Source organism: Leptodactylus fuscus, chromosome 1 (assembly GCF_031893055.1).
Source record: "Leptodactylus fuscus isolate aLepFus1 chromosome 1, aLepFus1.hap2, whole genome shotgun sequence".
NCBI classification, from domain to species: Eukaryota; Metazoa; Chordata; class Amphibia; order Anura; family Leptodactylidae; genus Leptodactylus; species Leptodactylus fuscus.
This window is the reverse complement of record NC_134265.1, coordinates 201834542-201857218: the sequence shown is the minus strand read 5'-3', so window position 1 is coordinate 201857218 and position 22677 is coordinate 201834542. Positions and strand designations below refer to the sequence as shown.

General features: G+C 39.3%; 1 protein-coding gene across 2 annotated transcripts in view; it reads right to left on the bottom strand.

The window, feature by feature from the left end:
* AP3D1 (adaptor related protein complex 3 subunit delta 1) overlaps positions 1–22677 on the bottom strand; it is a 68440-nt gene that overhangs the window by 19355 nt on the left and 26408 nt on the right. For both annotated transcript variants that reach the window (XM_075281996.1, XM_075282005.1), the window contains exons 6-22: positions 22134–22263; positions 21904–22043; positions 21190–21263; positions 20763–20812; positions 19204–19253; positions 15653–15701; positions 15428–15573; positions 15198–15346; positions 13269–13499; positions 11796–12027; positions 11107–11252; positions 6156–6297; positions 5894–5965; positions 5248–5323; positions 3635–3834; positions 2356–2429; positions 2013–2175 (exon numbers count right to left, since the gene is read on the bottom strand). In XM_075281996.1, coding sequence (XP_075138097.1) covers positions 2013–2175; positions 2356–2429; positions 3635–3834; positions 5248–5323; positions 5894–5965; positions 6156–6297; positions 11107–11252; positions 11796–12027; positions 13269–13499; positions 15198–15346; positions 15428–15573; positions 15653–15701; positions 19204–19253; positions 20763–20812; positions 21190–21263; positions 21904–22043; positions 22134–22263 — 2124 coding nt within the window. The remainder of the gene's footprint in view (positions 1–2012; positions 2176–2355; positions 2430–3634; positions 3835–5247; positions 5324–5893; positions 5966–6155; positions 6298–11106; positions 11253–11795; positions 12028–13268; positions 13500–15197; positions 15347–15427; positions 15574–15652; positions 15702–19203; positions 19254–20762; positions 20813–21189; positions 21264–21903; positions 22044–22133; positions 22264–22677) is intronic.

Below are 22677 nucleotides of genomic sequence, written 5' to 3'. Positions count from 1 at the left end.
GAGAGAATACACCAGCGCTGATCACCCAGAATGCTCCTCTTCCCCATCCGTGTCATAGGAGCTAGTGGGAAAATAGAATGGGATTTGGTGTACCCAATTTACTCCGCACAGCTTACACATTCACTTCGGGGTTACTAATGCTCACTTGATAAATTCTTTGAGGGGGTGCGGTTTTCAAAACAGGGTCACTTTCTAGAGGTTTCCACTGTTTTCACTCCTCAAGGGCTTTGTAAATGTGACATGGTTCCTGAAACTGATCACAGCCAGATCTGCCCTCTAAAAGCTCCTTGGCGCGCCTTCCCTTCTGCGTCTCACTGTGCGTCCATATATTAGTTTACACCCACAAGTGGGGTACTATGGTAGTCCGGAGAACTTACATAAATTGTGGGATGTGTTTTCTCCTTTAACCCCTTGTGAATGTGCAAATTCTAGGGCTAAACAAAAATATTAGTAAAATAAAATCAAATTTGAAAATTTCACCTCCATTTTGTCTTAATTCCTGTTAAGCATTTATAGGGTTAAAATACTTGGTATATGTTGTTTTGGCTTATTTAAGGGGTGCAGTTTTGAAAATGGGGTGATTTATGGGGGATTTTAATACAAGGGTCTTTCAAAACCCCTTCATAACTGGATAAGTCCCTTAAAAAATGGGTTTTGGAAATTTCTTGAAAATTTTGAATATTGTTGTTTCATTTGTAAACCTTTTAATGTCCGTAAAAAATAAAAGGGCGACTAAATTTTGATGCCGACATAAAGGAGAGATCTGGGACATGACATTTATGATATAATTTTGGCGGTCTGACTATCTGTATGTAATGCACATCATTGTAAACTTTATAAAATGCATATTTTTCAAAATTTCCACCAAATTTCCTATTTTTTCATAATTAAACACAAAACATATCAACCAAAATTTACTACTAACATGAAGTACAATGTGTTACGAAAAAACAATCTCAAAATCACTTTGGTAAGTTAAAGCATTCCAAAGTTATTGCCACAAAGTGACACGTCAGTTTTGAAAAATTGAGCTTGGTCAGGAAGTCAAAAAGTGCCATTGGCGGGAATACCGTGAAACACATACACATTATATATCCTTGTGTACGAGAATGACTGGTCTACAAATGAAGAAAAATATTTTGCCCATTCAGTAAATGCCGTAGCGGGGGGGGGGGGGGGGGGGGGAAATCAAAAGTGCAAAACCACCGTTTTTTTTCCACCATTTTGCCTCTGATAAAAATTTGAATAAAAAGGGCTCAAAACAATAGCAATTCTCCAAAATCGTATAACTAAAAAGTACACCTGATCCCGCAAAAAAAGACGCTTATGCACCCCCATACATGGATCTATAAAAAAGTTACGGGTGTCATAATATGGTGACTTTATAGAAAAAAAAATTATTTGCACAGTTTGGGATTTTTGTTAAGGAGTTGAAATATAAATAAAACCATATAAATTTGGTATCCTCCGAATCGTACCAAAACATAGAATACAGATGACATGTTATTTTGGCTGCACAGTTCTTTGTCGTTAAGGGGTTAATCACTTAAAGAAGCTGTAACCAAGCTGACAATTTAAAGTATCACCTATTCATAGGTTTCCCACCGATCACAGGAGTTGTGTCCTCTGCACCCTTCTTTGAATGAAGAGTCAGTCACTCAGGCCCAATGCTACTTTTCTTCAACAATCCCACAAAGTAGTAAGGGATCTCCATTATCTTGATCAGCAGGGGGAGGGGGGGGGGGGGGGGTCCAGCAGTAAGTGAGGATAGGAGTTACCTTGCTAACCTATAAGACTGTCTTATAGTGTTGTAACAATGGCCACTCTGGACTTACTCAGATACACTTTTAGCTTCAGATTACTAATTGCATAGCCTGGAATACTATATGTCAAAAGTATCATGTAAGAGATCAGGCAATGACTGCTGCAAGTTGTCTAGGAGCACAAAACATGTAAGTAACGTTTCATGGAATCCAGAAATAAAAAGTACAGGGGAGAAAAGGGAAAGCCACCTTCTTTTCCTTCTTCTTCACCCTCTCAGACTCAGGTTGTTTCTTCTCCTTCTTGCTGGACTTAATTTTTTGATCTATTGTGGAAGCATCATTTTCTGGAGATTTTAGACTGTCTATATTACGGTGCCTTTGAACTGGAAGTTTCTCTGTATCAGCCAAAGGCCTGAAAGACATAGACCGTAACTGTAAAACTGTAGTAAACAGAACTATTATTATAGCAAGCTAGTATAAAATTCAATGATCTCAATAATAGGCTCCCTGAAATGCACGACATGGGATTCACGTGGATCATGGTAAAAATCAGAACAAAGCTGTAACCTAAAAAATATACATAAAAACATACTTGTCTAAATCTATATCCAGTGCTCTGTAGGGATCATTTGGGTCTTTGTCATCATCATCACTAGGAAGGGCATTCTGAAACAAATATAATTAAGAATGATTAAGAAAAGAAACACACCACCATATATTGCATGTCAAAAGTTACGGTGTGAACAGAGGAACCCATAAGATAGCAGAAACATGTCACTTACAGAATGGGTGAGAAGAACAACATGTAAACTTAGTTGCTTCATAGGATTCACTGGAAACAGAAATATTTTTCAGTGGTTCCCTGTGGTTATAAACTCCAAGTCACTTTTGTGACATGGGGCTGGGGAGAATGTGGAAAGTGACTGCCAAAATTGAACAGAAGAGCCTGTCTCCTCCTTTAAGAAGTCTTTAAATGGTTACTAACTTTAAACAAACTCTGCATATATCATGAACAGCACAGGTGAATGAAAAAACTTGGCAATATATCAGAGTAAAAAGCTGCTTTCTGCATACATCAGGCTCCACTTTCCCTCCGTTAATCTGACTTGCATGCTGAAAACTGCTGCTATATTGAGGTGGACTGTAAGTTGCATGTCTCAGAGTAAACTTGCCTATACGTGGAGGAAGAGGAGTAAGCAAAGTGAGAGATACACAGTAGCAGAAACACAGATTCAAAGTGATGTTGGGGATTAATATCACAGCCAAAGTACATATCAGCCAAAGCACCAGTATTTTCCTATGAAGGTCTGGCATGGTGCTGGGTTGGTTTCCTGTACTTATTCCGAGCAGTGTATGGCATCATGTCTCTACCTACTGGCTAAAAAAAATAAAAAAAAATGCAAACTACTGATAGAGTCAGCAAAGGGGAAAATTGCTAAATAGTGCAAAATACAGGTCATATAATAAAAAAAATAGTGTTAGGCTGCCTAGCACATCCTGTAATAGAAGTATGCAGAAAACAAGCTCAGGAGCTTTCAATAGTCTCCTGAATGTCAAAACAGATCGCCTCTCAGGGTCAGGATCCACCCTAAAATGGTGGCACCCAAGTGTTGACAGGAAAATGGAACCATTGTCATCTTTAACCAAGGCTTAAGAAAGGTTAAATGCTCTCCATATAAGTGTGGGCACTGCTGCTGGCTCTTCACTGTCACCTCAGCGACCGCTATAATTAAATACCCAACATTGTGCACTAGAGAAATCCATGTTAAATAATATGTATAACTTCTAACAGACTGCACAGGAACACCAACCATGTTGTTCTATGCATGTTCTTTATATTGCCAATAAGATATATCAGTTAATAAACTAACCTCTGGCATCTCCTCAGTAATGATGTCTACATGATGAGCTGGGGCAATGTCCTCATCACTTTCAGTGTGAACAGATTTGTGTCGCCGAGTCTTTCCACTTTTCTTGTCCTTTTCTTTCTTCCTCCTCTTATCCTTCTCCTGGCGCTGTTTGGTCCTTCGTTCCTCCTCCAGCTTCACGTACTGGTCAGAATTGGGTAACCCTAATAAAGCAATTGTACACGTTTGCACATAATAAACATCACAAAAAATGCTGTAGCCGCGCCATGCAGGCACTGGATATAGAAAATGAGCATGCTCAGTAGGAGTTGTGCATTAGTGAGTACCGGCAACAGGGGGAACAATGAGGGTCTTCTGAATTAGAAGAACACAGATGTTGCTTGATGTGTTGATCGGTTTGTAGGCACATGAATTAACTACATTTTATAAGAGAGTATCTTATAAATAGCAGCCGGTAGTTTGGAAATAAAAACTGTCAAAAAGGTAGTTAAACTCTCTCCATCTTCTATAGAAAATAGATAGATAGATAGATAGATAGATAGATAGATAGATAGATAGAAATTTTTATAATAAATGTAATAGTTCTTCATTGATGCAAACTAGCGGTAAGGTCCAACAAACTATAAAAAAGGGATTAACCTCAATTTATATGTAAAAATAATAGGGGATATTATTCCCAGTTATGTTTGTTAAAAAATAAAATACCTACAGATAAATACATCACTGGAAAAAAAAGGCAGTTCTAACATAACATAACAGAAATAAATAATTGATTGGATAAGTAAAACCGTACGGTACCAAACAAAATAGCAAGACATATATATATACATATATATTTATATATATAAATAAATATAGCTATTTAGATTAATGAAAAATAAAAACAGTTTCTGCCATATATACCAATATAATGGGTGAATAAACTGGAGAGTAAGGCAATGAAAAGTAATCTATATAGGGGATGATTACAATGCTACAATAATGAATAATGAATGAATAAATATATTATAAAATGAATAAATATAGAGTGGAGAAATCATATTGTATAAGCATAAAGCACATCAAAGAAGAAAAGGGATATAGATATATATATATACATATATATACATATATACACATATACATATATACACATATACAAATGATATATAGCAAGATACATTCTAGTGTGGTCAATACATAGGTGGATAGAGCTGATCTAGAACTCCAAAGAGTAACAGACCAACTAAAAAGCACACATTCATGGCTCTATAGGAAATTATTAGATTATACGGTTTCAAGGGCTTTATTCAGACCCCCTGGGGTGAGTGTGTTCCGCTTGTAGATCCAATACATCTTGCATCTTTTTAGATTTTTAAACCCATTGTCTGCATGGGAATTTGGTCTAAAAGATGTTGCTGAGAAGCCCTCGAATTTGGAATTATGATGTACCAGTGCATGTCTAAAACTGCTGCATTTAAAATAGCCATTAATAAAGCGAGTCTTGACCTAGTCATAACCATGTTAAGCTAGGCCAGTTAGAGGCTATTAAAGATTATCTTTTCCCTAAATTCCAAACCTTTATTATAAATGCAGAAATACACTTTCCTCTTATTTTCATAATATGTGTTTCATACCTGGAACTTTGAGGGGAACAGAAAGATCAATTTGCACAACAGGTATATGGTCAACGCCAGGTGAATCCTGATAAAGCTGTAGGAAGAAAAGAGGATCTCAAAAATCTGGCACAGCATATAGTATATAAAATTGTAGGAGATGTAGCACCACACACAAAAGCAAATACTGGAAATATGCAAAAATCTATAAAAATAAATATATATATATATATATATATATATATATATATATATATATATATATATATATATATATCAATTTAAGTAAATTGGGCTTAACGGAAATATTAGAGTCAGCCGATGGACAGACATGGCATTGCTTCGCTGGAGAAAATGAAATTTTCCTAGTTGTTCTACAGGGGCAACCCATGTCCACACACACACTATTAGGGTGATAAAACATCACTTCATATAATGTCAAATCCCCTTTAATGTCTGATCTAATTTATTTATTAATAATTTAGCCTCAATGTGTCCCTCTCTCTATCAGAACTATGCAAACAGCTACAAACTAATAATTTATCATGGATATGAAAAGTCTTCCAATCTGTATGAATCTATAAGCAGAATCTGATAGAAATCCACACAATATTTAAAGAAATAGTAAAAATAACTTGCATCTTTTCATCAATAAATATGAGAATACCTTCTGTGGTGAAGGAGAACTTTTAATGTAGAATGGGTTATTGGCTTGTTCTTCTTTCCGTGCAGCACGTCTCTATAGAACAAAAACTGCTAAGTACATTTATTACTTAAAGGCAAATCAATTTATATCACCACCAATACAAAGATTTTAAATTTTTTTTTTTTTTTAATACTTCTATATTTAAGTCATTGGGCATAACATACTCATAGGATTATATGTTGAGCAGTTTTTGCGAACAGTGCCTCTTTTCCATTTTACTAACCCTTGCCAACTCTTCCTCATCTATCTCTGGACGGGATGACTTCCCATGAGTCTGTTTTTCATCATGAAAGATAGCTTTAGGCTTTTCATCTTCCGATTCACTATCTGATGGAGGCTCATTTATCCAGGCATCGAGATCCAAACTGAAAAGAAATACTGAAAGTGTGTTACTAATCCTTTAACCCTATAGAGACACAGCTCAAAAGTGACTTGAGGACCAGGCCTCTTTTTTCAAAACTGACATGTGTCACTTTAAATGGCAATAACTTTGAGACGCTTTAACTTACACAAGTGATTCTGAGATTGTTTTTTCGTAACACATTGTACTTCATGTCAGTAGTAAATTTTTGTCAATATGTTTTGTCTTTCATTATGAAAAAATAGGAAATTTGGTGAAAATTTTGAAAAAAATGCAGTTTTCAAACTTTGAAATTGCAAGCCTTTCAAATAGAAATCCATACTACCCAAATTTTTTCATAAATATAATTAACCATGTCTCTGATTTATGTAGCAATCAAATTTTAATCACCCTTTCATTTTTTTCAGATATTATAAGGCTTACAAGTCAAGCAGTAATTTTCCAAATTTTCAAGAAAATTTCCAAAACACATTTTTCAAGGGACCAGTTCAGTTCTGAAGGGTACTTGAAAGGCCTCTCTAATAAAACCCCCCGAAAATCACTCCATTCTAAAAACTGCACTCTTGAAAGAATCCAAAACAGCAGTTAGAAAGTTTCTTAACCCTTTCAGCATTTCACAACAATTACAACAAAATGGAGGTCAAATTTACATTTTTCAATTTCTGTCACTAATATATTCATTTAGCCCTAGAATTTACACATTTACTAAGGGTTAAAGGAGAAACTGCACCCCACATTTTGTTACACAATTTCTCCCGAACACGATAATACCCCATATGTGCTGGTACCCTAATGTACGGGCACACGATCGCTCTCAGAACGGATGGAGCGCTAATTGGATTTTGTAGGCCAGATTTTGCTACAATACTTTTCAGGCGCCATGTCCCGTTTGCAAAGCCCCCAAGGTGCCAAAACAGTGGAAACCCCCAAAATGTCACCCCATTTTGGAAACTAGACCCCTCAAGGAATTTATCAAGGGGTATAGTGAGCCCTTGGACCCTACAGGTGTTTCACAGATTTTTTTACCATTGAGATGTGAAAATGAAAAATTACTTTTTTTTATAATAAAATGTCACTGTAGCCCCAAATTTTTCATCTTCACAAGGGGTTAAAGGAAAAATTGCACCCCACATTTTGTTACAAAATTTCTCCCGAACACGACAATACCCAATATGTGCTGGTACCCTAATGTACGGGCACACGGTCGCTCTCAGAGCGGATGGAGCGCTAATTGGATTTCGTAGGCCAGATTTTGCTAGAATACTTTTCAGGCACCATGTCCCGTTTGCAGAGCTCCCAAGGTGCCAAAACAGTGGAAACCCCCAAATGTGACCCCATTTTGGAAACTATACCCCTCAAGGAATTTATCAAGGGGTTTAGTGAGCACTTGGACCCTACAGGTGTTTCACAGATTTTTTTTTACCATTGAGATGTGAAAATGAAAAATTACTTTTTTCCAATAAATCGTCCATTTAGCGCCATATTTTTAATTTTTACAAGTAGTTAGAGAATTAAAAGCCCCCCAGTTTGTCACACAATGTCTCCTGAACACGGCAATACCCCATATGTGGCCATAATCTGCTGTATGGGAACATGGCGGGGCTCAGAATGGAAAGAGGGCTATTTGGCTTTTGAGGGCAGTTTTCTGGTGCCATGTCGCATTTGCAGAGCCCCTAAAGTACCAATACAATGGAAACCCCTCAAAAGTGACCCCATTTTAGAAACTACACCTGTCAAGGAATGAATAAAGGGGTATTATCATTTTGAGCCTAAAAATGCTTCCCAAAAATTAATGTACAAAATGAAAATTTTAATTTTTAAAGAAATCTGCCATTTCGGTGCCCAATACGTTGCACCCACTTCGTGTTGTCAGAGACCTGCACTCCTAAAACTATTAAGTGGGCCATCCTGAGGGGCAAAAAATTATATATGTAGGTATAAACTGCTGCTTGGGCACATAGCAGGGCTCAGAAGGGAAGGAGCACTGCGCTTTTTAGCTTTTGGGGTACAGATTTAGAGGGACTTTCTGGGTGCCATGATGTTTTTGCAGAGCCCTGGAGGTGCCAGTGAACTGGAATTCCCCAAGAAGTGACCCCATTCTGTAAGGGCAATTTTAGGGTCTCTGCAAAAGTGTCACGGCATCCAAAAAAAAAAAAAAAAAACCGTCTAAGTCTGTGCTACAAAAACCCAATAACCCTTCTTCCCTTCTGTGTCTGGCTGTGCCCTAATATCAATTTATACCCACATATGGCATTACGTGCATTATCCGGGGTACACCAGTATCATACATGTGTCATATATGTGCCATAAACTGTAGTTTGGGCGCACAGCAGGGCGCAGAAGGGAAGGAGCGCGATGCGGCTTTTGGAGCGCAGATTCAGATGTTTGGTATCTGGACGCCATGTCATGTTTGTAGAGCCTGTAAGGTACCAGAAAAGTGGATTCCCCAAAGGTGTGATCCCAGTTTGAAAACTGCACCCCTCAAAGAATTTATCAGGGGGTGTAGTGAGTATTAGTATCCCAGACGTGACTGCACAGCGGATGGCGAAGAGTGAATATATAAGCTGTGCGGAGGACATTGCAAACACCGAATTTCCTACTATGTCCCAGTAGCTCCTATAATTGGGGGAGTCACTCTGGGGGTCACTTTGGGGTCACTTCTGGTATATTTTCCCTCGTAAGCTCTAAATCTGGGGTGTCCCCTGATATTCGCTCGCACAGCTTATATATTCCCTTCCTGACGCCGCCAGTTGAGTTCTAATAATTTGGCGATTTTTGCGGGCTTTTGTTCTTGCATTACTAGATGCTATATTTTCTTTATTTTTCTGGTGACGCGGCCATATAAGGGCTTGTTGTTTGCGGGATGAGATGTATTTTGTAATTACACCATTTTTGGGTGCCTACAACTTACTGAATACATTTTATTAACTCTTTTTTTGCTGGATTTAAATAAAAAAAATCAATTCCGGTATTGCGTTTTACCTTGTAAATTTTTCGCCATGCAGCGTACAGTATAAGTAACATATTATCTTTATTCTGTGGGTCGGTACGGTTACGGCGATACCTCATTTATATTATTTTTTTATGCGTAACTAATTCTGCAGAACAAAAACACATTTGGAGACATAAATCAATGTTTTTTGCATCGTCATCTTCTGAGAGGCGTAACATTTTTATTTTTTGGTTGACAGTGTTGGTTGGGGGCTTATTTTTTGCGGGACAATGTGTGCTTTTTATTGGTACTGTTGTGAGGTGCATTTGACTTTTTGATCACTTTTTATAGCACATTCTGTAAGGTGAGATGGCGAAAAATCACTACTTCCGGCGGGTTTTTTCCGGGTTTTTTTTTCCGTCATTCACCGTGTACATTAAATATTGTTTCAGTTTTATTGTACAGATTGTTACGGACACGGCGATACCAAATATGTATTGTTTTTACTAATTTTTAGGTTTTTTTTTATATAATTCATTTTCTATAGAAAAAAAGGGTTTTTGGGGCTTGATAACTTTATTAATTGTTTCAAAACACTTTTTTTTTTTTCCACTTTTTTTTTTTTTAACTTTTTCATGTGTCCCTATGGGACACTTGCATGAGTGAAGCTTGCATCACTGATCCTGTTTACAGAGTGAGTCACAGGCTTCAGTAAGAGCCTGCACGTTATCACTCTGTAAACAGGAAGTGAGGCTCGGCTCGTGCAGACAGACGGGACACTCAGCTTCAGGAGATCCCGCACAGGATAAGAAAGGTAAGTGGGACTCAGGACTGCCAGGGGTGACTAATCAGACCCCTGGCTACATGGTAGGGATACCAGCACCCCCCGATCTCGCAGCAGGGGGTGCCGGGGATCCCTACAAGATCGGGCAACCCGTTGTTTGCCGTGATCATGTTTGATCACGGCAATCAACGGGTTAAAACCCAAAATCAGCACTCATGTCTGATGGAGGGGGATGGAGCAGGCTGTTAGGTGTCAGATACAACTAACACCTGCTCCAAGAACGCCCGCACTGCACTGCGGGGATTGTTTACATCCATGTGGTACTATTACCACATCGGTCGTGAAGCACTAGACATCCATGTGGTAATAGTACCACATGGGTCGGGAAGGGGTTAACTGCCATGGACACTAGTCGTATTAGGAACAAACACACTGGCAATCTGTGACTACTGTGGTTGGTATTGCAATCATCCATTTGACACTTTAGTAATGACAGCTGGATCAATTTGCAATTTTCCTAGGAGAAACCCACCAACCTGATTCTACATACCACTATAAATGGTGAAAGATGCAGCCATAAACACGTATAGAAAGGATATCATGGCACACAAAATGCATTTCCTAAGATCCACGACTCATTCGACAATAACTAGGCCCACAGGAGTAACAGATGTAGAATTTATTGAGAGGTTCACGGCTCCTTATAAATTTAGAGCATCACTTGGTTTCCTGAATGCCAAAATAAAAAATCCATGACAGCTAGCAGCTGATATAAGTTACATATATAAGGTATGCCAGTTTTATGAAACTGTCACGCTCCTAAAACCCCAACTCCTTTTCACTGAAGTGGAGTGCATATCTGAAGAGCGGGAAAAAAAAAAAGTTGCACATGGTTCCTCCAAAGTGGTCAACAACACAGCCTGTTTAATGCCAAAAAACTGACTTAGTATATGCCCTCCAATAGATTGTATCCTGGAACTACAATAAAGTTCTAAACCCTTGTAAGGATATATTGCAATATGTAAAATGTGAGGTTTCACATGACTAATCTAGTTGCTATGGTCAAAAACATACACGGGACTAATTCCACAACATACCCTTCAGGAACAGGAACTTTCTTCTGAGCTTTCGGAGCAACAGGGTTTAGTTCTCCAGCAAATAGGGCCATAACTTCCTCGGCTACAGGAACCTCCTTTGCCTGTAGCTTCTGTATATATTTTACAAGTTGCAATATACAGGAAGCCTGCAACAACCAAAAGGAGAATAAAAAATTTAAAAAATGTAAATTTAAAGTTTACTACTTACAAGTGAAACTGACAGGCACCAGTCCATGCAAATAAAGTATTGTGATAACTATTGTTTAACAATCCCTTCCCCCATTCCCCCCCCCCCCAAAAAAAAAACAAAAAAAAAAACCACGCTATACAGAGGGTGAACTACCACTGAAATAAATATGGAAACGTGCTCAGTTCCACTATAGTGGCACTGCAAATGTATAACCACTGGGGCTGAACCACTGCTACCATATATAAAAGGCAGGGTAAGTGCATATGTGACTACCAATCTTCTGTGTGACTGAATGAGCGTTCCCCTTTGCTATGGTCTCTTGGTCTCAAAGTAGTAAATGGTGCAGCGGTACTGCTCCATGTACACATAGCTGGGATTCAGTGGTCACAGTCTCAGCAATCATATATTTACCATCTACCCAGCAAATAGGGGATAAACGTTGATCATATAACAATCCCTTTAACGGTTTCCATTGCAGAGTGAACTACATTTAACTTACCCTCTCCTGAACTTCCAAGTCTGCACTCTGTACAAATTGGGGAAGTCTGTCAATCATAAACTGAGTAATCTCCTGTGCAGCTTCTTGGTCTCCGTCTTGTTCATTGCGCTGAAGTATACAAGAATATAATTTAACCACATTCTGAACATAAACTGCTTGAATATGTCCTGGCAAAGTAGTGACTTTTGGCCTCAACATGGCCTCCAATGTTTGCTGTGGTTCTGGAAGATGCCTGTAAAGATAGAGGGGAGAAAAAAAAAAAGGAGTTTGGAGGAGACGCTTTGAGACTGCACAATCAGACATTCACATTTTAATAAAGTTGCTAAAACTTCAAATCATTTTGTATTCATGATAATCGACATATTGACTGAAAGGTTGTGGAGTCCATCTGGCCATCGGGCTCCATCCACTTTCATCTGTTTTTCCACAAGGCTGAAGATCAAAATGTGATGTGAAAGGCCCTTAATACATTGCAATCTGACCTACAGAATGATTGTTTAAAACGCATGTTATTTAGTCTATACTAGCCTCTGCCCGCGACTGTCTGCGGGTTGTTGGCGTTGATGATCCACATGCTCCGGTGTTTCAGCAGCTCTTAAGCTGGCCTGCCACTGAACTGGTTCCTCGCGTTGTGCCCGTGATTGTTCAGGTATCTCAGCAGCTCGCTAGGATGCCATATAATGAATGTGTTGTTGGCATCGATGATTCCCCTCAGCTCCACTTGTGGAGAACTCTGAATTCTGGCTACATTCATAGCTCTCCTTGTTTGCGACAAATTAGATTTTCTTTTTCCAGGCATGTTTAAAATTGGCAAACTGCCAATTTGGATGAATGGTGTTTCCCCATTTCAGTTTGTCAGCACTGCCTGGAGCAGATCAGATAATATGCAAATGCATGTACACAAACCACTTTAGTGGCTTTAGGGTTAGTGTGTGTTTACACAAACAGATAACAGCCCTGGTTTTATCAGAAGCTGAGATAAGGCGCTGCCTAGAGCTTCTTAATATAGTATGTGAACATAAATTCATAACACTCGTGAAGCCATGTCATTTACTGGGATAAAAAGTAGCCTAGAGCTTCTTAATATAGTATGTGAACATAAATTCATAACACTCGTGAAGCCATGTCATTTACTGGGATAAAAAGTAGCCTATGTTTTAATCGAGGTTACAATCTATCTATGGGCCGAATTTCATTCAAATCTGTTCAGCCATTTTTGCGTGATTGAGGAACAAACAGCCAAACATACAAACTTTCACATTTATAATATAGGATAATATTAGTAGGATAGGATTATAATATTAGTAGGATAGTATAGTATAGTGAAGGGTCTACCAATCAAATTACACAGACTTTTTAATAGTACTATAGGAAACTGCCGCCTTTAGAAAAACAGACCTGTTACCATGAATGTTTCTTAATGACAGGACATAGGACAATGTCATAATTTTCCGGTTTAAGAAAAATTCTTACTCTGAGAATTCGCCACAGATCCAGGAAGCCGCATAAAGAACTTCACAGATACCATTTCGCTGTGTGTTACTGGCCAACAGATGAGCATTGTCAAGCAACGTGGCCATCTGCGAGACTGCAAACTTTCGAATAGCTTTTACTCGGATAGCAACGTCAAGCATTTGAGCAGCTATGAGGTGGCCATGGCGTGTCCCTTCTAGGCGAGTAAGTTCTACCAGAATACTGATATACCTACAGAGGGTTAAATATACATAAAAAAAATTTTTTTAAAAAAATTAGATACTGACAATACCATGAATCAATTCATATACATAATGTAACACAGCACACAGCCTATTTTCGCTTTAAGGACAAAGCATATACATTTTTTTAATCAGCATATTGCAAGAGTTATAACTATTTTTATATTGACAAAATTCAAATGATCCCACAAAAATCTTTTATAACCATAATTTTTTAAACAATTTCTTTTTTTTGTTACTCTTTCTGGGAGAAAAAAAAACATTTTTGCACTATAGATTTTGCACTCTTCAATGTATGGTAAAAACATTCTTAAATTATTCTGTGGGTCATTACAATTATGGCAATACCACAAAAGTAGTCTTTTTATAGTTTGTTTTTTGATTTTAATATCTTACTAGTTTGTCACAAAAAAAATAATTCCAAACTGATAACTTTTTATTTTTCCATCAATGGATCTGTGAGATGACTTCTATTTATTTATTTTGCCGGGATAATATAAAGTTATCATTGGTGTCATCGTAGGAGTCAATTGACTCATCGATTGCTTTTTTTTTTTAATGGATGATGGGTTTAAAAAAAAAACAAAATAAAATCAATTTTGGACATATTTAATGTTATTCATTGTGGAGGTGAAAGAGTAAAAATATGTCAGGATGTTACAGATGTGGTGAAACCACGTTTTGTGTTTTATTTTTTAAAACATGCAAAACATTTTAATGAGGAAAATAGGGAATATTTCTTTTTTAAAATATATTTTAATTAAAAAAAAAAATAATTTTTTTTTTTCATTTTCCAAGTCCAACCAGATTACTTTACTACTAGAGGGCTCAATCACACATCCAACATATGTGTATTGCACTGAATAGTAACAGGCATTCTATTAGGACATGCCTCTAGCAGGTCCTATTAGGAAAGTCTATAATGGCATTTGTTAAGCCCCTGGTGACTTTACCTACCCCTTGGTACCCTGTAATCGAACTGGGGGAGCAATAGTGGTGTCAGTTTAATATCTTAAGAGAGCATGGCTGTTAGTTATAGTTGGGCTCCCTCAGTGATCGCAGCTACTCTTCTGAACACACGCAATCTCCATCACATACATATACATGGAAGAGAATAATCAATGGTGTCCCAGAGGTCACTACTCCGCAGCAGTTCACTGTATATACCCCACCACACGTATGGTAAACAACCTGTACTGCCCAAAATAAGGGTCTGTGAGAAAGTATGGACTCATGCCACTATATAGGAATATGATGGCAATCGCCACCCATTGGCTCCCATGGCAAAGAAAAAAAGAATACTGCATAGCAAAAGTTATTTGTAGGATTCTATGCTGTTTTTACAGGATAATGCCTCTGTTAGGTGAACAGAGCCCTATGCATATGTTCGATACATATGCCGGAAGTTTTCCTAGTTTATACAACAAACGTGAGGCTCAAATGCTATGGCTAATGTCTAAAATGTCTCAGATCTGTTGCAAATACAATAAAGAGAAAAATATCTGACTGGTAAGTCATCTACTCATACATCTACTCTCCCAAGCTACCAATAAACTAAAGCTAAGAGAGTAGTCAAGGGCCACAGCTGATATTCCCATTACGTGTCAGTGGCTCACAGAACATCATAAGGGTTGAGGAATTTGTACATTTAGATCAACAAAATAATACAATGTGCTTAAGTACTAACCACTCGAAGTTGGTAATGTACTGGTAGTTAGACTGGCTACATATATCAATAATTTTGGTCAATAATTCATCCCTGTATGCAGTTCCTTCCGCTTTGTCAACATGAATCATTAACTTTTTGACAATCTCCATCAAGTTCTTCTTAGAGACCTATACAGACATAGCAAGATAAAAAAAAGTTAGTTGACTGGTCACGCAGTATCAGGGCACCCTGAAGCTCTTGTTGCTTACCATTCCATAAAGAAGATCCAAGGCTCGTAATCTAATTGACTCATCCTTGTCATCCAGACACTGAAGGATAAGATCTTTGTGAGACTGTACAGACTTTGGGTGAGTTTTCAAGATTTTCGACATAGCAAGCAATCCTAGATACTTCACTGCCAAAACAAATACACTTATCACTATTACCCTTTCCCCATACTATTGTTGACAATTTGACAGAGATATACTACTTACAATTCTGATCTGAATCTTCAATAAGAATCCGCAGCTTCTGAACACACAGCTACAAAATGAATAAATAAAACTTAGTTAAGGCGATATTGTCACTCCTTAGAGAGAGACCACCATATAGGTGTGTGGAGACTTAAGCCATTTGCGCTCCCACTGTGAAGGATCATGGGAAGAATATGCAAATCTGTCTCCCATGATGTTAATATAGGGAGACAGTGCCCTAGTGGGCTGCATGACTCCCTATATTAATATCATGGGAGACAGATTTAAATAAAACTTAGTACTAGAATAAGAGAAACATGTGGGTGTTCGATACAGATAATGAAACATTAACATAAAGAAATCTAACCATACTAATATATTGTGCATAGTCTAATCTGCTCCTATGAAACAACAGTTAACATAGAGAGCTGTTCCAATACAAAATCCATTCAGTACTGTTAACATAAGCTTCATGTAAGGCTACGTTCACATGGGCACCAGAGTCTCTCTTGGAGAAAGTCACAGTGTCTTCCAAAAATTTGCAGGGGAAAAGGTCCTGCATGGAGGGCTTTTTCCTCAACCAGTTTAATTTTAAAAACAATATCAGGGAGCACGCATCAGTCTAGAGGCACTACAGCGGGACAAGACAGAGGGGGGCTTGGCAGTTCCGAATGCCTGGATTTACTTTTTGGCAGCGCAATTGCAGCAGCTTCAGGGATGGGGACTTCCGCTGGGCTCGGTGAGATCAGGCCATCCATGTGTGCAAGATACCCCTTGGTCTGTTCCGGTGGCTGTTTTGGAGGCTGGTCCCCTACCAACCGCTCGTTCTCGACTCCCCACGTTAGCCCTCTTATACAAGGAATGGGATAGGGGGAAGAAACTGTTAGGTACTTGTGGCTTTACTACATTTACTCCTCTGTGGCATAATAATTGCTTGATTGAATTTACTGTGCTAACGGGCTTCGAGGGGTGGAGGGATAATGGTGTCCTGTCCCTTAGTCATATCCTAGATAACGGGATATTTAAGACCTTTGCAGACCTTCAGAGTGATTTTTCTATACCCCAGGTGTGGTTTTATCAGTATCTTCAGCTTCGTCATGCCTTCTATGTTCAGACTAGACGTACCCCCCCTGACAGTTGGACTACACCCCGCACTGCAACATACTCTTATGGGTTCTATTACTAAGGGAATGATATCTACACTGTACTGACAGTTATTAATCGCATACTTGGAGGATTTCCCGGACAAGACTAGGGAAAGGTGGGAGGGGGATGTTGGTGCGGTGGATGAGGAAACCTGGCGAGATGCGTTAGCCCTAACCCCAACACTGTCCCCTAGTGAAGCACAGAGACTGCCTCATATTTATCTCTTGCATAGGGTCTATAGGACTCCACAGAGACTGTTCCGTATGCATATCCGTTCTGATGCCAAATGCCCCCGCTGTAGTATGGAACCCGCACATATCCTGCATATGATGTGAGAATGTCAGGAGTTAGCCAATTACTGGAGTCAGGTACTGTCCTTGCTTGGCCGGGTGTATTCTATTACACTTCTGCGATCACCATTAGTTTGCCTCCTAGGTCTTTTGGGGGAGGGTGTGGACACGGAAAGCCCGGATTTTATAGGTTTGTCCAGGGTTTTATACCAGGCAAGAAAATTGATTGCTTATCATTGGTTGGACCCGAGTCCTCCTTCTCTAGTGGAATTGATATCCAGAGTTAATAATACTATTAGGCTGGAGAGGGGAGTATATATACAGAGAAAGGCCCAAACTAAATTTGAAAAAATTTGGGGAGCATGGTTGGACACACCTGGCCTTCCCTCCCCGTCTCTGATTAGGATCAGATCTCTCACTTCAACTTTCTCTGTTTCCTTGATCCCCTGAGTGCTATTCTTTACATGGAAATCAAAGGAGGTTCGGGAGATTTAGCGGGGGGTCCTAATGGACTCCCCCCCACCCCCTCCCTCTTTATGTGTCGGATTGTGTCTCCATATTTACTTTGAATTCCCCCCACCCCCCACCCCACCCCTTCACAGTAGGTAGGCTAGCTTTTCTTGGATGTTGTTGCCAAAGGGGGCTGCAGCACACAAGAAGCTATTCTGAGAAAAGGGATGTTAGAAAAGCATACCTCCAGCTTCATATAAAAGATGACATTGGGCTGATCTGCTGGGACCCCATTGCTGCATGCCATGGTGAATGAATGAGGTGCCCAGTTCCGGGCACCAAAGAGATGGTCACTCTACTGCTAAGCCCAGGACAAAGGCCAGTAGCTAAATGTGCCTGAAAAAGGCAGCAGGCTAATTATGAGAGAAAGAGGCCTGGCGTAATGGGCCTGGAGTCAGAAACTTCAGTCAACATGAGTCTAAGGTAAAGACTGGCAGGGAAGAGGGGCCACTGTAGCAATAAAATCGCTGTACTGAGAGTAAACACAGGTCAAACACCGTAGGTTAGATCAATCCCCTCAAAAAAGCAGAACACCACCCATTGCAGAGGGTGGGGGCTCCAAAAGGCACATGGAACAGTAAGGGTAAGCCTATCAAACCCCCTAAAAAGTCCGTTCAGGATTTGTCATGAGCCAGAAATTAAGGCCCTTCCCAAAAGCCTGCTCCTGCTCTGAGAAAGGAGAGAGAAACTCTTCTCTACAGGCAGACGAAAAAGCCTGAAATGCAGGGTTTGTAGTAGTGGGACTGAATGTGGCCTATGCCTAGAAGAAGCCTGGGATAATTAGTTCAGCCATGCTGCAGCAAAGATGGAGCCTGAGAAAGAGGAAGGCCTGGAAAGGGCCTGGTATCTCCACCCAAACTGGAAAGGTACCCATGGACAACCCAGAAGTGACACAGTAAGGGGCACCTATCAAAGGAAAACGACTGGGTCTAACATGAATGGATGGTGTGCTGCAGCATGTGGGAGCTTGGAGGGGCACAGTATTGCAGAAGACTACAATGCAGAGGAGCCTGTACTTGGAAAGACATTAGGTGGCAAACAGCGGAAGATGGGGCCACTGGAGAAAGGACCTAGCAAATGAGGGGGTCCGAGGAGTGAAGCTTCTTCAACCGTCCAAAGCCTTTGGTTGATTGCAGGTCCACCCCTTTGGTAAACTCCAAGTGGTATTAACAGTAATCCAGCTGCGGCTGCAGAAAAGTAGGGGGACTGGGTGACCGGCAATGAGGAACGACACAGGCCTAGCAAGTGAAACCCTAACTGCCTGACTCCTGGCACCCACAGGGGGGTACAACTAATGTGATGGTGCACACTGAGGACCCCTCTGTAATTTGAAAGAGAAAAGAAAAATAGAACTAAAATAATAAAAAGCAGACGGCTGCAAACAGGACGTGTCTGCCTCCTATGGACACTGGGCTAAAACGGATTACCTTCCTCTCTATGGAGAGGGTATAGCCCACTTGTGCAGAGCAAACTTTCTTCTTTCCTAGTGTTAGCCTCCTAGTGGCCAGGCCTATACCCATGGTGCCATGTCCCCCAAACAAGAAAAAGCATGTTTAGCTTCTGTGTTTTATAGAAGAGGTACACTTTAAGTCAAGTCATACTGTAAAATAGAGAAGATTAACCTACCTGAATGCTAGCACTGTGGTTGGGCATCCCTGATGACAGCGATATCAAGACTGTGAAACGAAGAATACATGAAGTGGTTTTAAATAATCATACAATTAATTTTGTTTAATAAAAACAGTTTTGACACTTACAATGGTAGTGATACAGTCAACTGTCTTGGTAAACATTAATTTACACCACAGGACTGTTACATTATTGGAAACAGAAGTATTTACTAAACAGAAATGTCCAGATTCTTTTGAAGTCTACGTGGTACTATCCCCTCTAGGATGCCTATTCACTCCTTTGTTTTATACTATTAGGCCCCGTTCACACGGGGCAAGAGGGGGTGGATTTTGGTGCTGAATCCACGTGATAATCTGGCCCCTCACAATAGAGGTCTATGTAGACTGCTCACGGAAAAAAAAGAAGCAAGCTGCCCTTTCTTCAGGCAGATTCCGCAGCCGATTCAGCCACAGCGTCCGCCTCGTGGCAGCATGCTCCGGAGTAGGCCCATTCATTCGGGCCTACGCTGGACTGGAGTACCGCGACTGTTGGAAGTCATGGCAGGCATATTTTGATCCTATTCTGACACGGCTTCGCGCATCAAAATCAGGACAAAAATGTGCCCCGCTTGCTCCGTGTGAACTAGGCCTTATAGTGGATGTTGTAGGTTTTAAAAAAAATAAAAGTATTTTTAAATTCTTACAAAATAAATAAATAAAAAAAAACTAAAAGATCAAATTACCCCCTCCTTTCTTTAAACACAAAATATAAACACATAAAACTGGGGAGTAAAAAATGAAAATGAAAAAAAATGGAAAAATTCACTGTTACCTATCTTAAGCAAAATCTTTAATATCTCTGGACACTTTATAAAACTGCTTTTCAGCTATTGCCATTTCTATGTACCCCTCTTCCATTATAATTTTTAAATAGATAAAAATTTAATTGTCATGGACCATCACAAAAAAAAAAAATTCAGTAACTCTTAACTACACGAGGAGTGCTTAGAAAACTTAGCCGTTCCCCATGGTAGTACCACGGCTGAGTTCACACTGAGGTTTTTTTGGTCAGGAATTTGGTTAGGAAATCCGCCTCAAAATCAGCCTCCCAATAGAGTTCTATTGGGAGGCTTTTTTGGAGGCTGATTTTGAAGCGGATTCCTGACCAAAAAACTCCATGTGAACTCAGCCTAAGACTCCAGCATCACGTAGCAACAACCCAGCTATCATGCTGCCTTCTTTAAATAGGTATATATATTGCTAGAAGGACTCTGTAAATATGGGTGTTTTAAGTAATTCATCACAGGTACATAAAGATTGTATGAAAACTCATCAGACACCTTTCAGACTTGCTAAGAAGCTCAAGGATAGTCAATCTAGCAACATTGGTAACCGTCAGAAAATAACTAGAGTACACAACGGGAAAACTAGATAGCAAGCAAGAAACAAATGGAATAGTAATAGCCCTTGCAGGCATTGTCAGATTACCATTTTTGGCTAAAAGTGAAGTTCCCAATATTCAAAATATTTTAACTATAATGTTAAGTTACCGCTGGTTCTAATTATTTTACCTACCAGCTATTACAGTATTCACACATTCGTAGAGAAGAGACATTGCAGATGTACTGTAAGGAAACAAAAGAACCAATTAAAAAGTGTGATAACACATAAGGTGTAAGAAATTCAGAGCATCACAAGGCAAAGACGATGAAAAACCATGGTCGCACTGTAGTGACTAGTTAACAGCAATAAAATGGAAAGTACTGCTCTGCTAGGAAAACAAGGAGGAAAACTTTTCTCATGAGTATTTTTCCTTCCTCTGGGTCACAACCATAGGACAAAAGGCTGAACTGGATGGGTGATGCATGTGTTTTTTTTCAGCCTTACCATAAAGTGCACCTATTGCGTGTATTCTATATTAAATGTACCAAAAAAATACAAGTCTATTTCAAGTGAAACAGAAAAGAGTAGTTACAGACAGCACAACCCTGAAATACCATACCTGTGTATTAGGTTGGTCAGAGGTTCAATCAATTTTTTTCCTAATCTTGGTTCCAATGGAGTAAGCGCCCCAAACTATAGATAAAACAGAAAAGCAAAGGAAACACAAATCAACCTACACTCTAAACAGATTTAGTGAACTACTATAAGTAGTGCAATAATAGAGATGAGTGAGTAAAATTTGAAACGGCCGTTTCCAATAGCACGCACCCATATGAATGAATGGAAGCGGCCGGCACGCAGACTTTGCCGGGGGCCGGCCACTTAACCCCCTGAGAACCAGCTCCATCCATTCAGTCCTATGGGTGCGTGCTATTCGAAACGGGAATTTCTAATAGTACTTGCTCATCTCTATGCAATACATATAAAACATGAATATATATATAGTATAAGCATCCATAAGGTTCTGCGTTTTTAATTGATTTACAAATTGCAATTCAGTGTCAGTTGATAATTTTTCCCAGTTCACAGACATCCTGAAGCACCAATTGAATAGGTGTACGAGCAATAAATTTTAACCAATTCCATTGCTTAATGATAAAGCAGTCTAGTCACAAAGAGTTTAAATAGTCACAAGGAGTTAAAAAAATAAAATATTCTCACAAGGAAAGATCTTATCCAGCACTTCTCTCGTGTCTTGAGAGGAGGTGAGATTTTTTTAATGCCATTTATAGATGTTGTTAATTAGATGGGAAGAGACACTATATGCACTTACCAATTTGATAATTTTAATTAGGACCCAGTTGTTAGTAGACGAAGTCATGAGCTTGAAGAAGAGTGGAGCCAATGACAGGTAGTTTTTTGGATTTCTACGAGCAAGTTCACAAATAACATTCACTGCAGCAGACTGAACCCCTAGGAGTAGAAAAAAATATAGGTCACTTACTACCAGTCTTGATAACATGCTCAGGTGATAACAGTGAAGATGCGGAGAAAAACCCATACCTGGATCAGGGTCTTCCAGTTTTTCTTTAAGTCTGGGGAATGCTGGGCGCAGAGACTCTGGATATTTGAGAAATACTTTATACATGATCAGAACAGCCTTCTTCCTAATATAAGGCTTTGTGTGGGACATCTAAAATGAATGTAAAAGATTTTTATTGATATTACACAGCAACAAAAATAAAACATTCACACAAATGCCCCAAAACTGCACAATGTGTACATAGCCTAAACACTTTCAACTCTATGACTTATAAATCTGAACAAAGAACCAAGCACTTGTTGGTGAAACCCTTACATACTGTATACTGTACTGTATATACTTTATCACAATCTGCTAGGGAGTGAAACTGAACATAAGAGCAACTACTTAGACACATCTGAGTGGGTAAACGCACATGACCACAGACCTCAAAAGAGAGTGCTGCAGAGTCTCTGGCGTGTAGGCAGGCTAAAAAAAAAAAACCTGCATAGTCTAATATTAAAGAGGACCTATCACCCACCTTCACCAATTCTAGTTCTTAGCGTCTGTTAATAGCCACCATTC